The following is a 15,275-nucleotide window of genomic DNA, read 5'->3' on the forward strand; positions in this document are numbered from 1 at the left end:
TGGCTTTATTTTTCCTCCTATCTTGTCATGTTGAGGTCGTCTTCTTTTCAATGTTTTCTAAGATAATGGAGGAGTGACTGAGTTGCAAGTGGATTAGAAGAAACTGAGAAACAAATTGACAATCTGAATTTAGGTACCAATCGAAGGAAACAGATGAAAAGTAGTACAAGAAAAATGCTTGGTTTAGTTGGGTAGCATTCTATATTCTAGTTTCGTAACATGAGGAATAACAAACATCGCCAATCCCACTCTCTCTCTACAATTAAATGCAAGAGGATTCCTCTTTTCCTTATCATTTTTTTTCTGAGTCACCTGTCTTAGAAGAAATTCAGAATAATTCTTCTATATCTCAAGAAGCATCAGGCACATTTTCTTTTGCAATTCAAGTATGGGAACGTTGTTTTTGTCTATGTGCTGGTTTTGCACGCACCTGCCAGCTTTTTGTATGAAAAATGGGCCACTTTCTTAAGATACAAACTCCTCAATAGTCACTGCGGAAGTACCTTACGCAAAAGAAAACAATCACCTCAAAAACCATGCCAAGAGTCTTGGCAACTTCCAGAAATATCATGTTTGCCTTTTTATGGAGAATCGGTTTCTTCAAATATTATAGGTAAATGACCAAAGCATCGCATGTGGTCTACTAAGCTATCCATCATAGCTAGAATGTGTGTGTAATTGGAGTTGGATATGTCTTCAGCTCTAAACTGGTAAACTCCATTCTTGATCTCAACCCAACTACGTCCAGGATCTGTTTTCAGGCACTTATCCTTCATCAATTTCCGCACTCTTGCTGCCTGATCCCAGTACCCAACACTGGCATACAAGTTTGCGAGCTGCAAGTGGGTAACAGCGCACGATGGCTTCAGTAAAAGCCTGTTCTCAGCAGCTTCGATGCCCACCCAAACATTCTCATGAAGCCTACAGGAAGAAAGTAATGAACCCCATATGACAGCATTAGGACTGATGGGCATTCTTTTGATGAAATCCCTAGCCTCTTCTAGCATACCTGCTCGACCAAGGAGGTCCACAATGCAGGAGTAATGGTCTTGCCCCGGATTTACACCATACTCTGCCATTAAGTTGAAGAAAAATCTGCCTTGTTTGACTAAACCTGCATGTCGACAAGAAGTCAAAATTCCAAGAAAAGTAATGGCATCAGGCTTCACCCTCTGGTGCGTCATTTCTTCAAAAAGCCCAACAGCCTTCAACGCAAGGCCGTGCAGTGCATAACCAGCAATCATGGAATTCCATGAAACCAAATCTCTATTATCTGTTTCCCAAAATATAGCCAAAGCATCCTCAACGCTGCCACATTTACAATACATAGATATAAGAGCATTAGCAACATGTATGTAGCAATCAAAGCCGGTGAGAATTGTTTGACAGTGAACACTCCTCCCTTTCCCAAGACACCCACTACCGGTGCATGCACAGAGAAAGCTCGCAAAGGTAAAAGCATTGGGCTTCAACGTCAAATCCCTCATTTTACGATAAAGCTGCAAACAGATGTCAATCCGGCATTCTTGCGCAAAACCATTTATAATTGCAGTCCACGACACAATATTTCTTGTGGGCATTTCATCGAACACTTTATAAGCACTATTGAGTACTCCGCATTTGCTGTAAAACGTGATCAAAGAACTGCCAACATAAACATTGCAGAGGAACCCATTAATGACTGCCAGACCATGCATTTGAATGCCTGCACTTACAGCTCTCTCGGACCCGCATAAACTCAAAGCATTTGACAAAACACTTGGACCAACACTCAACCCTTGTTGATGACGTCTAAACAGCTCTAAAACTTTTGAACTCTCGTTTGCGTTTGGAGGGTTTCCTATCCTACCGCCTTGGGATTCCGGGAATTGAAGTGAATTGGTTGTTCGCAGAAAGTCGTCGACGAGGCGAAGATGGTTTTTGCGATTGCGGACGACATCAGGCTTTGAAGCTATAATATCGAGGACCCTTTGGCCTTTGACCACCAGCGTCTTAGTTTTTGGAGGGTTTCTCAGCATAGGAATGGAGTTTGCCTGGAGTACCCTCCCTTACCATTCATATTCGCCCAAACCCCTCCTCAAAATGATACGGCCCTCTTCTTTTCAGTTTCCCCTCCTCCTATTATTTTCGTAAAATTGCTCAAATGTTTAGAAAGATATAATTCATCTGCAATAGAGATTCTCTCTGTCTAACAATTGTGAAATTTCCCGGTGACCATATCTGAAACGAGGAAAAATGAATTTCTCCCGCCACACGCAATTACTCTCTAATAATGAATTTCTCCCACCTCACGCAGTTCTCTAACGAATTTCTGCGTGACATTTGAATACGTCTCATAGTCATTGACAACGGTCAACCAAGGAATCACAATTTATTTTTTTTCCTTTTTTTTAACAAAAAAAAGCAGGGAAATGATGGGATTTAAGAAGCTGGTTAGGATCTCTAATTCTTGGGTTCTCAGCCAAAACATGAAAAATTACTGAAAGATGATGCCATTGTACCAGGGATAGCAAATTGAAAAGATTGTTAGAGGGATTCTTGGGAGGAAGAACAAAGACATGCTTAATCGCCACCCTTTCTCCATCAATTCATTCCTTGGACGAGACTCTTAATACTCTTGGAATACGCGATTCGTGCTAAAAGTATCAAGAACAGGCCAGAGGAATCTCATAGCTTCAATAGAATGTGACTATTATTTCAACCATAATTGTCTTCGTGATACTATCAGGATATCTTGGACCTCTGAGTCCTGACTTATGATGGAATATTGTTACTGCAGACTTAGTACAGCTGGACGATGATGCATGTCAGAAAGCTAAATCTATTCTGCGTCCATGCTTTGAGGATATGAAAGAAATGAAAACCATCCACGGGCAGAAAATTCTTGAAATTCAAGAAAATGCCAGAAAGTACCCAGAAATTGGTTATTCCTGAACTGTCTTACGTAGAGAAAGATTTGTCATCAGCGTCTGACATGGTGTTTGTCGTGGAAACAAAGCAAGAACAAGCTAGATGTTTTGTTAGCATCCATTAAGAAGCTAACTAATTATCATCCAATAAACAATAATAGATCACATGCATCTCCATTCATATTACACTTACTAAGACTAGATATGTCAAAGTTTGATCGAATCCACGTTCTCAGAAATCAGTTTTGCTGCAATATTAATGCTGGCACTTGTAATTTCCAGGTTAACGATAATGTATTAGTCGCTGAAGAAAAGCAAAGCATCACTTTGCGACTATATTCAGCTAATCATTCAAAAATATTAATTTGAGCTCCAGCACCATTAAACTTCAAGAGCAGACTACTGACTATTCGACCCCCGTGTCTTGAATGATACAACAGTAGGCCTTTAGAGTTTGACCTTCTTTGGAACGGCTATTTTGAAATCAATCGATATGATTCCATTATCCAAGTAAAGAAGGGACTAACATTCCATTAAAACCAAGTAAACTGAACAAATGTCAACCAGTAAGTATTTCCAAAATCTCCAACATCATATATATATAGCCTTATGCAAGCAACGTATGATGTTCACATCCCAATAGCGGACGGCCATACTTGGACACCATGAGGTGGGCATTGGAAGGTTTTAATATAAGCAGGGGGGACTCGCCAATCTTCTAGATGTAGAGTGCGCAGGGCGTTGAACCCAAATGCATTGTTGTTCAGGACTTGCACTATTTTACAGCATGCAACCAACTCCCTTCTAAATTCTTATAAGGCACGCCTTCTTCTCCGAACACCCAAGGTTGGCAGTTTCATTTTGTTGTGGATCTTGATTGAAGAAGTGCCATCATATTCATAATCTTCTTGCTCTCTATCTCCATGCATGTAAAACCACAACCGAGAATCCCTATCAAATCGTATACACGGGTCAAGTTCATAGTGCAAGCGGTCCAAGGCTCCGCTTACAACATGTTCAACTTGATCATCATCGATGTCTTCAATAATGAACTGAGAGTCCCTAACTAGAGTACATATATCTGATCTTGTACCCATGCCGTCAGGTAATCTAGCAGCTGCATCTCTCACAAGGCAAAGCATAGTGAAACAAGGAGGCCGATTGGGCTTTAAAATGAAATGGTCCCGGGCTTTTCTTGATGGCTTACCACTACACCTCCTCATAGGAGCAACTGAAGATTTCTCGCCGTCAACAGTTGTATAAGAAAATGACTGTTGTGGGACTAAATACCTCAAAGCTTCTTCCATGCGGAAATATGCTCTCACTTGCTCACTGCTTGGACTAATGGTGGCAATGCTAATCTTCAGATTTCTTGTGGCGCTAAACCTTTCAGCACTGCTCCAATGTACCATGAACTCCAATGGTGGCGGAGGAAGATTCCAAATCTTCTGAAGCATGTCTCTTGAGGCTCGCAACCATTCAGAAAAGCACTCAACTAGCTTATTAAGAGTTTGGCTCCTCAAGCCCCAAGCCTTAGAAGATACACAGACACATTCACCTCGAAATAAGAGAGATGGGATTGGACCAATCCATGACCAATGTTTACTAGATTTGTGATACGTAATCAGCGGCTGCCAGGAAGGTACCCCTGAAGGAGCTATTGTCGATGAAAATATCTTTAAAGCTCCCCGGACTAAATCCTTAAGAGACGCTTTCAGCTCAAATATACGTGAATCTCCAGGGCTGGATCTCAGCCGTTGCACGATTTCTTCAATTGTAAGAGAAGGCAATTTCTTCTGTACACATTCTGAAGCATTGATGCATTTGTCACTCTTATGCAGTTGAAAGAGAGAATTGTTTCTTGCATCTTTGCCAATGATTTCCATACAGAGGCCATGTCTAGGTCCTTTTCCACTGTTGGCAACCTCCACTCGCCTGCTATGTGTTACAGTAAAATCTTCTGCGACTGGAGTGATCAATACAAGCCGAACAGCAGAAAGAAAGTGAATAATGGAAAATTCCGAGTCAAATGCAGAAGCGGATATCTTTTTAGGATTCCTATTCTGGTTGGTAGGTGCTTTTGCAAGGAGCCGATCCACCGAACCTGCGAGAAACTACCATGATTGTCCAACTTGCATGAATCACATTCAGCGTTAAGTTTTCCAGTCATTTGTTACACAGCTTACCTGTGTCTTTTGCCAAGTCCATCAAACAATTGGCAGCATCCAAATCTTCCTGCTCTAGCATGTCATGTGACACTCTTCCAATGAAGTCTTTGTTTCTCATAGCAGCTTCCTACGTAATTAATTTCACAAATCAAAAGCAGAAAATAGATGTCATAATGTCATATCTTTATATGCAAAACACATGCACATATTTACTCATGATGATGCAGCAGGAAGGATGACAAATATTGGTAGCCCACTAACGTGCCAAAAAAGGGAGAGAATGAATAAATAGAGAGAGAAGAGGAGGGAGGAGGAAAAGGGAGAGGGAGGAAAGAGGAGGAGGGAGGGGAGTGGTGGTGATCAGTGATCAGTGATCAGTGATGGTGATGGTGGAGGGGAGTGGGGGTGGATTTTTTTATTAAAAAAAAAAGTTCTAATAAAATTTTATATTTTAAAAACACACTCCGACAAGCAACTACAATAAAATTTGTTTTATATATAATGTTATAGTAAATTTTTGAAACATACTTCCAATACATCAAATCCATACGAGAGCCATAGTTTCAGAGCAAAGATCAGAGAGAGGGAGCAAATTCACGGATTGACAATTTTACCCCCAGCAAATGAGAAAGCATTCGTGGTCAAATCCTACACACACTTGAAAGTGGCTTCAGAAGTCCAAACCCATTACTCATATAATCTAGTCAAATAATATCTTCGTTCTTCCAGTGGTAGTGGGAGTGTGTAATTAGGAGGAAGAAGAAGCTTTATAAATCAACTTCTGCATGATTCAATGGAACAGCAGTGCATGCAATTTTTGTTTCACAAGGGAAAGACCCCATTGGATTGGAATGAAATAAAGCACCAGGTAAAAATGCCAAACCATAAAAGAAAGCGACCAACAACGAGAAAGAGAAAAAACAGTAGTGTAGGCAAGGTACCGGAGGGGTAGGGTCGATCAGCCCTTACTTGGAAGAAGTATTTAGGTGATTATGGGGTGGGGCCGCAGCGGGGACCTATCTGCATTCGTCATGCAAACAAATGATCAGGCGATCAATTTAACATTGATGAAAAATGAAAATTCATTACCACATTACCTTACCTGATTTTTATGGGGGGAAGCCAAGAAGACCAAACCACAACAGTAAACAATCGAGTCCAAGGCATCTCCAACTTTAAGAACGCAGCAAACGAACCAGTTCATTCGAGTTGATCAACGACATCTGTATCTTTGTTATCGAATTAGAGATGGAATGCAAGAAACGTACGAAATTAAAACACAGACCAAACGAAAATTAGTCCCAAAAAAAAAAAAACGACGTATAGAATCCACGAGAAGTGTTAATAAGGGGACGTACCCACTTATGACGCTGTCAAAGTGAGGGGTTGATGCTTGGCGACCTCTATGCACACATTAAAGACATGCATGCACGAGAAGTGTTAATAAGACTCGTTAAGAATCGATTTCAGCGAGAAGAAAACCCAAAAACTCGAGCAATAAGAATCGGTCTCTGAGTCTCGGACGAAATTAGCACGAATTTTATCGAAGATGAAGACAAGTAAACAAACTTGGACTAAAAAAGAAAAAGGTTCAGATTTAGGGAAAAAATTATCCAATCGGTTTTGTCGAACAGGAAACAATAAATTGGGAAAGAAAATTAAAATCGATTTCGGGAAATGCAGCACGAAACGATTACGAAAGTTGTTTGTTCAACTTCGATCAGTGTGTTGTCACGAAGAAAAAACCCGACGAAAAAGAACGAAGGAAAGGAAGAAAAAGAAAAGGAAGTCAAAAGAAAAAAAACAATCAATGATTTGCAAAAGCCAATCACCTTATGGCTTCATAAGTTGTCTGGATCGCTCCCGATTCAGTTCCTAAGGCCAAAACTATAGAAGGATTTAGATTAGTAAATCCTTTTGGTCATAAGGAGAAGGGAAAAAAACGAGAGATAGAGGGGAAAAAAATGGGGGCGAAGAGGGCGGCACTTGGTCTCGGCGTATAGAAAAGAGAGAGGAGAAGGTGGAGGAGGAGCGCAGCGGGATGGATGAGTGAAGACTGAAGAGACGGAGTGAAGAATGAGAATCGGTGTTGAAGTTGAAAAGAGGAGAGAGGAGGAAGACGATTCTGACATGGAGGATCTTAATGCGAAATGACATATTTGGTCAAATGGACGATTGCGCCGAGTCTTGGATAATTATTGCTCTTTTAAGTATCCCCTCTAATTTGGGGCGCTGGACCGGGCCGAAGTGGGATTAGTCGGACCGCCTTTACGGACTTAACCCGGACACCCACAAAAAAAAAAAAAAAAAAAAAAAAAAAAAAGTATCCCCTCTAATTTCTCTCTGAGCATTCCGTTGAGTCCAAAATTCGTACCTTAGCAGCGCTTTCTTCGGTTTTTCTTTTTTCTTTTTTGAATAAAATTGAGGCTATGAAGTTTTTATTCTTTTGATAAATTGCTCGCAACCTTTAATTGGACAAGTCTAGTAATTAGATTTTTTTTTATCAATAAAAATACGTCACATTTGATAGTAGAACTCGTAATTTTACATCACATACACTCCAAATAAGAGTGTGGAGTCCTTGTCCGTCTAGCTGGAGAATTTCATCGGCTAAAGATCATTGGAACATTTTAATCCATAATCTTGGCACAGCTGATGAGCGAGTTGCTGATGTTAATAGGAGGTCGTAACTTTCACTTCTACATATGACTTCTTAAAAAATTCTAAATCAAATCATTTATGTCCGAATAAGAGTTGAATTCTGCAAGCACCTCCCAAATCGAATCCGAATTAATCTCACTAAAGGTGAAAACATCATCGGGTGCTCCAAGCAAAAAGAATCATTGGAACATTTACATTTGTTAAAATAAAAAAAAAACACTAAAATCTAGACTTGGGCCCGAGATAACTCCGCACTCCATCGTTACAGCGCCTCTAGACAATTGTCAAGACATAATCTTCAACAGGCCTACTGAGCCCAAGTATCAAGATAGCCATGGGCCCTGGAATGGTGGAACCACTCCTTTCTCGCACAATTATCTTTTTTTTTTTTTTTGGCAACATTTTCTCGCACAATTCAAATTGCTAGTACTACTATATTACCCGCGTTATTATTACTGGTAAAATTTTCCGAATGAGGCTCGCAAAGACACTGCGGCTTCATATGCAAGTGCAAACCGCAGCCGCCATCAACTGCTGCCCCCGCCAAGCCCTTCCGATATTTATTCCCCGCCACCCTATCGACTACACATTCTACGGCCACCTCATTCAGCATTGCACCGACCACCAGCTTGTCCGCCAAGCCAAGCAACTCCACGCCAGGCTCGTCCTCTGCTCCACAATTCTTGACAATTTCCTTGCTTCCAAGCTCATCACCTTCTACTCCAAAAACCATCTCCTCCGTGAAGCCCATCACGTGTTCGATCACATTCCCCAGAAGAACACTTTCTCTTGGAATGCCCTCCTCATTGCCTACTCTCTTCATAACCGTTACGAGGAAGCCCTTACCCTGTTCTCTTCATTTTTATCTGTTAATTCGAATTCAGAATCTGCAAAACCTGATGGTTTTACGGTCACTTGCGTGCTGAAGGCGCTGGCCGCGGTGACCACCCATTCAGTTTTTGCGGACATTATGCACTGTTATGTCGTGAAGAAACGGATTGATGCAGATATCTTCGTGGTGAATGGTTTGATAACGTGCTACTCGAGGTGTGATGACATGGCGTCGGCGCGGTATTTGTTCGACGAAATGCCCTATAGGGACCTAGTGTCATGGAATTCAATGATTTCGGGATACTCTCAAGTTGGCTATTACGAGGAATGCAAGCAACTGTACAGGGAAATGTTGGATTCAAAGGAATTTCGTCCTAATGGGGTCACGGTTGTCAGTGTTTTGCAGGCATGCGCACAGTCAAACGATCTCGTTTTAGGGATGGATGTTCATAGGTATGTGATCGAGAGCGGGATTGAGGTGGATCTTTCTGTCTGCAATTCAATTATTTCCCTCTACGCAAAGTCTGGTAGCTTGGATTATGCCAGAGAGCTGTTCGAGGAGATGAGTGGGAAGGATGAGGTTACATATGGTGCCATTATTTCAGGATACATGGTTCATGGTTTTGTTGATAAAGCCGTTGCTCTTTTTAGGGAGATGAGGAGTCCGCGATTGAGTACTTGGAATGCTGTTATTTCGGGTCACGTTCAGAATAATCAGCGAGTAGGGGCTTTAGATTTAGTTCGAGAGATGCAAAAGTTAGGTTGTAGGCCTAATTCTGTGACACTTTCAAGCGTACTTCCCACCCTTTCATATCTTTCGAATCTGAAAGGAGGGAAAGAGATGCATGCTTACGCTATTAGGAACAATTGTGATGGTAACGTTTATGTAGCAACTGCCATTATTGATACCTATTCAAAGTTGGGGTTCATTGACGGCGCACAAAGTGTTTTTGATAGGACAGTATGTAGGAGTCTGATTATATGGACAGCTATAATCTCAGCACATGCAGCCCATGGAGATGCCAGTGTAGCACTTCGTCTGTTTAATGAGATGTTAAATAGCGGGTTACAGCCAGACCCAGTTACAATTACGGCTGTTTTATCAGCTTGCTCTCATGCAGGATTGGTTAGAGAAGCCTGGGGAATATTTCATTCTTTGGTCCCAAAGTATGGCATTCAGCCGTCAGCTGAGCATTATGCATGCATGGTTGGAGTTCTAAGTAGGGCAGCGAAGCTTTCTGAAGCTTTAAATCTCATAAATGGAATGCCAATTAAACCGAGTGCCAAGGTTTGGGGTCCATTGCTTGATGCGGCTTCTTTGTCTGGTAATGTGGAGCTTGGGAAGTTCATTTGCGACCACTTGTTCCAGCTGGAGCCTGAAAATACAGGAAACTATGTCATAATGGCAAATTTATATTCAAAAGCTGGGAGATGGGAAGAAGCAGAAGTGATTAGGGAGAAAATGAAGAATATTGGGATGAAGAAAGTTGCTGGCAGTAGTTGGATAGAAAACCATGGAGGCTTGCAAAGCCTTATCCTTGAAGATGTATCTGATGAAAAATCTGAATAAATATGTGGTTTGTTAAAACGATTGCCTGAATGGGTGGGAGGAGGAATTCATGTTATGATGTGCTGTGGAGAGCATTTGTTTTTGCTTGCTGAGGAGTTGGTACGAGTTGAAATTCATCTGAGAGACTGATTTGGTTAGCTCAGTCAAAAGAAGATCACTTCTCAGGCAATATCAAGGGTTTCTGAACATATCTGGTTGAACTATAAATCATTCCCGAACATAAGAACAACCAATGAAATACAATTTGGTAAGCAAATATGTTTGTCCAATTTCCTATATTACGTAAACAGCTATTTCTGGCTCACTGAGGCACACATTAGTTGGAAGGTAGCAGAATAACTTCCATCCTCTCCATCAGTTCAGCATTTGAAGCGTATCATACTTGGGGGTTCAAAGTTGATGAACGAGCTATTGGATTGTGTACTGAGATGCCAAACATTTCATTTGTGCTTTACTTGAGATGAGAAGTATATCCATGTATCAAGATCCCATGCGATACTGGGAGCTGTATTGCTCGTTAACCTGACAGGTATTTTATGAGATTACTTTTTAAAGAGGTATTCGTGAGCTTTTGAAGTTCCGCTACTCCACCAGAGCGGCAACTAATCAACTTCTGGTCACTGTTTGATGGCAGAGAAGACAGTGCCTCCATTGGCTTCACAGACCATTGTTCCATGTTATTCAGCAGCCATGCCGGCCCAAATGGCTAGCCGTTGGTAATTTGGGATACACCATGGGTTTATTTCATCCATGAACAGATTTCAGCTGGTTGCAACGTATACCTACGAGCATAAGCAACTATTAGAGGTAAACAATTTTAGTTTGCTTTAGATTCAGGTACTATTTACGTGCACTGAATCTATCTGATGTTCTTTATTTTGAGGATGACGGAGAACTCCAATCCTTCTGTCAAGTGAAATATAGATTTTTTTGCCAAAGGCATTTTATCCTAAAACCACATACAGTTAATTAAAGAGCAGGGGAGAAAAAGAAAAAAACTACGCAATTGCTTTAGTCTGAAGGCTAGCAGCCTAGCATTCTCAAAACAAGATTAAATTTTGCTCGTTCACCGTATCTAGGGACAAGAGTGTTGAGCAGTAGAGCAAAAAATTCATCACTGCAGCATTTTACCATTTAGTTAACATGATTAAACCCGCAATGCCCAAGGATAGCATCTACCTGACCTAGGATCCCGCGACAACTAAACCAATGCATGTAATTCTTGCACATAGAACATGCAATTTCTCTTCATTCTTCTGCACCCTTCCAACCATACAGCAACTTATTTGGTGTGTGCCTGTATGGAACCCCATGATCTCTTGCCTTTAAGTGGTAACTTTTCAAACTTCTTTTCTCCGAAGGATAGTAAGCCTAACAATTGTCTGCCTTATAATTCGTGATGTGCAATCAATTATTCGAGTGCTATCACCAGACTTGATGTTGAGGTTGTGGTTTTGTGGACAGAAACACGGAGGAGTCATCGCCTCTCGCCACATCTAATGTTAATTGTTTCATAATCATACCCAACGAAGTGCCCATAGCCCAAGAAGTGTGGTGAGAGATGAAGGCGGGGACTGCAAGTGCGAACGGTGACAGAGCCCTTGATAAGCGCTGACTATGGCGAATTGCGCCTCCTGCATTATTAATTCTACTTTATAGGACCAAGACATATTACTTAATCGACGAATGGGCCAATTGTTCTTTAATACTCTTCTGCTTGTTCTTTTTCATCCTCATCAAAACCAAAGAAAATGAAAAGGAATGGACTGGCCAACTTCTTTGAACCGGACACCTACTCGCGGACAAAAGCCCGACATTCCCAGCCACTCGCTTCTCTTCTACTCCACCACCTCACCACTTCATTTGGTCACCTCCAAACTTTCATGGCTCTGCAACCGATATATTCTTGAATAAGTACAATTCTTTAAATAGAGGGTATTGCCTGATCAACTATGAGCATAGTGGGATGAGTATATTGAGAGAGTTACTGCATGCTAATTAAAATTAGAGATTTTACATATGTTGGAAGTTTGGATGGCATCAATCAACCACCAATGATTTTCTTGTTACAAAGTAGGAAATGGGCTGCAACACCTTTTGAATATAATATTTATATATAAGATAAAAATATGATTAGAAAATGTATTGATAATATACACAAATAAAAATTGATAAATAATTTATGATCCAAACGATTCCATAATACAAACCTGAACAGGATTTAGAATTAGCACGGGCATACTATGTTTTAACGAAACATTTAATTCTTTACTGTGCGTTCTTTAGATTAAGATTCATTAAGACAGAAATTACTACATAACTGCAATATTTTCAATGTGAATAAAGTGGCTGGGTTGTAAAGAGCTGTGTGGATAATCATGATTGAGTCAAAAGAACTCCAGGTATAAAAGGCCACGGCAAGATACAAAGTAAAGTCCCTCCTAACGCCTTAGCACATGATCCCATGATGGCTGACCAAAATTCCGCAGAAACCACAATCATGGCTGCACTTTCCACACTAACCCCTCCCCAACTCTCAGATCTAACCCACTCCGTCTCCTCCCTCTTCCACCTCTGCTACCGCCGCCTCTACTCCATCCTCTCAATCCCCACACTCTTTAACCTCACTCTCCACCACCTCCAATCCCTTCCCCTCCAGCACAAATCCCTTCTCATTGCCCGCCACCTCCTGTCCAACCTCACCATCCTAACTCGCTTCATGCAAAACAGCTCTACTGGTAATTCTTTCCCTGTCCCAGCAAATTTTTCCAGCTCCATGAAGCTCCGTGACCTCGACGCAGTCGTCCTCCTCCTGCTTCTTTGCGAAATCCGTCAGCTCTACCCGGAAGTGCTTGAAACTCCCTCGTCACGTTGGCGCTCTATTCTTTGTGACTACATCTCCCGTGACATGTTGAAACCCTCGGGAATTGAAGTTTCCAGTGCTCAAGTCTTAATCAAGTACGTGGAGATGGTGACCGAGTGTAAGCGGTTTGTCAGCGTAATGGCCAGCAACGACAGTGTGAGTGTGGGTGGAAAAGGTGGGATCGAGGCAGCGACCGCGGTGGCCGTAGTTGTGGCCCTGCCTTCGGTGGAGGTGAGTGGGAATAGCTTGGAATGCGTGATATGTAAGGAAAACATGAAACAAGGAAGAGATGTTTGCAAGTTGCCGTGTGATCATTTGTTTCACTGGATGTGTATATTGCCTTGGTTGAAGGAGAAGAACACTTGTCCTTGTTGCCGGTATAGGCTGCCGACCGACGATGTTTTTGGCGAGATTGAGCGGTTGTGGGAGGTCATGGCCAGCATGGGCGGCGAGGGCAAGCTTTAGCCTTTAACTGCGTAATGACTGCTGATGCAGAACGTTTTTCTCCTCACTCGGAGGGGAGGATCCCATGCTGTACTCCAGCTTAGAGAGTACTGGGTACCAACTATCAACTTTATACGAACTTTCCAACATGTTAGCTTTTTAAGGTTATCTTCTTCTGGTAATTAATTGGCATTGTAAGCAGTAATAATAATATGTTCAAGTTGGATAACATGGTTGTGGTAGATCCTTCTAGCTAAGAAATTTTCTGCTCTTGATATATGTGTCAAATTATGCAATAATCAATCGCTGATAATCACGCTTAATATGATCCTTGGAAATACAAATTGTTCCAGTGGTGTATATGTTGGTCAAATACAAGAACCTGCTACCGAGATGGGTAGCTCAATCAGGCCAAACAAACATACTCGATGCTTGGAAGTTCTTCTTGATGAAGGAATGGTTGGAGGAATGGGTTTGAAGAATGAGAGGAATCACAAGTTCTTCTTGAAGGTACAGATCATATAGATTTATGCGGTGTTTGTTACTTCATGTTTTCTGTGGTTTAGGTTGGCGATTTGAGTTGGGCAAACTCCAAACCAGATGTTTTTTTGCTAGTCTCCTCCTATTCGTTAACTCAATCCAAATATTGACAAGGACGGTGATACACGTACATTCATTTCTTCGGCCTACATATGATAACCCACCCTAACCCATTGGTCGAAGCTAGCTTTCCAACCAAAACCTGCCATTAATTAGTACACTTTGACCCTTGACTTACATACTTTCTGTAATATACAAACATTATTATGTATAGTAAATGAAAAACAAACATTATGTATAGTAATACTATCTTATTATTTTGTTTACGAGTCTTAATTAAAAGACATGACTAGATTTTAATGATACAAATCAATCACGAGGAGTTTAAATTGCGGCATATATAGGAGATTGTCACGCAGGAATTTAACGAGATAAGAGTGATGGCTAAGCTGCTGCCGGTGGTACTAGCCCAAGCAGCTTGTCGTTTTCTCTCTTCCACTTTTTCTTTTTTTTTTGGGTCAAGTAAAAAACAGATGAGGGATAACTGATAAGAAGTAGGGAGAGACAAGGGGGGCATTGAACCCAAGACCTGCTTTCTCTTCTCTCTTTTTGCTGTGGCAAAATGTTACATGCATAAAAGACGCTGGACTCCCACTAGGTCTAACTTCTGCTAGGGTAAATTTGTTCCCCACACATTGGGGGCATTTGGCTTCTCTCCGACCCATGGATTCTCTTTTTATTTTTTACAATACACATCTAGGTTTCATTTCATTTACTAGGAAAGAGACATAATCATTTTAAATTTAATTAATTCTAACCCGCACATGTCATGCATTTAGATGTGTATTGCGAAAAATGAAGAGAGAATCGACTAGAGAAGAGTTTAGGTCCTCTCACATTCTCCGTCTTATTTACTTTTTCCCTTTCTCAGTATTCTTACGTAGATGATGTGTTGGTAATTTGAAGTGTATTGCACCTTAATTTTACATACATGAAACAATCGGATCTCAGGATTCTTGAAATATTTTGGGAGAGGGTACGTACACTTCGGAATAAGAATATGCAATCAATTCACCATATATATATATATATAATCAAAAAAATAAAGAAAAAAAAAAAGGGATTAAAACAGGTGGAGCCGGGAGCCGTGGAGAAGAACAGAGCTTTTGGGGTATCTCTAGTCAATGGCTTGATGAAGCCCAATAAATAGTTTAAGAGTCCAACATTTTGCTCTAGCAGCCCAGGTTTATTGGAGCTTTATCTGGGGAGTACGTAACTCCAACGGTATC

The 15,275-nt window shown here is 41.1% G+C and overlaps 4 protein-coding genes across 4 annotated transcripts; 2 read left to right on the forward strand and 2 right to left on the reverse strand.

The window, feature by feature from the left end:
- Positions 1-155: 155 nt before the first annotated feature.
- LOC113775603 (pentatricopeptide repeat-containing protein At2g37320) lies at positions 156-2,340 on the reverse strand. Its single transcript, XM_027320557.1, has one exon. The coding sequence runs from the start codon at positions 2,016-2,018 to the stop codon at positions 582-584; it is 1,437 nt and encodes a 478-aa protein (XP_027176358.1). The 5' UTR covers positions 2,019-2,340; the 3' UTR covers positions 156-581.
- Positions 2,341-3,163: 823 nt separating this feature from the next.
- On the reverse strand, positions 3,164-5,173 carry LOC113775992 (nuclear factor related to kappa-B-binding protein-like). The gene is made up of 2 exons (XM_027321060.1): positions 5,096-5,173; positions 3,164-5,013 (listed from the first exon to the last, which is right to left on the reverse strand). Exons 1-2 carry the CDS (start codon positions 5,154-5,156, stop codon positions 3,722-3,724), a joined length of 1,353 nt encoding a protein of 450 aa, XP_027176861.1. The 5' UTR covers positions 5,157-5,173; the 3' UTR covers positions 3,164-3,721.
- Positions 5,174-8,210: 3,037 nt separating this feature from the next.
- Positions 8,211-11,286, forward strand: LOC113773011 (pentatricopeptide repeat-containing protein At2g37310). Its single transcript, XM_027317524.1, has 2 exons — positions 8,211-10,668; positions 10,774-11,286. Exon 1 carries the CDS (start codon positions 8,211-8,213, stop codon positions 10,137-10,139), a length of 1,929 nt encoding a protein of 642 aa, XP_027173325.1. The 3' UTR covers positions 10,140-10,668; positions 10,774-11,286.
- A 1,263-nt stretch (positions 11,287-12,549) lies between these two features.
- On the forward strand, positions 12,550-13,723 carry LOC113774774 (E3 ubiquitin-protein ligase SGR9, amyloplastic). The gene has a single exon (XM_027319391.1). The coding sequence runs from the start codon at positions 12,604-12,606 to the stop codon at positions 13,465-13,467; it is 864 nt and encodes a 287-aa protein (XP_027175192.1). The 5' UTR covers positions 12,550-12,603; the 3' UTR covers positions 13,468-13,723.
- Positions 13,724-15,275: the final 1,552 nt, after the last annotated feature.

Source organism: Coffea eugenioides, chromosome 6, assembly GCF_003713205.1.
Source record: "Coffea eugenioides isolate CCC68of chromosome 6, Ceug_1.0, whole genome shotgun sequence".
Lineage (NCBI taxonomy): Eukaryota > Viridiplantae > Streptophyta > Magnoliopsida > Gentianales > Rubiaceae > Coffea > Coffea eugenioides.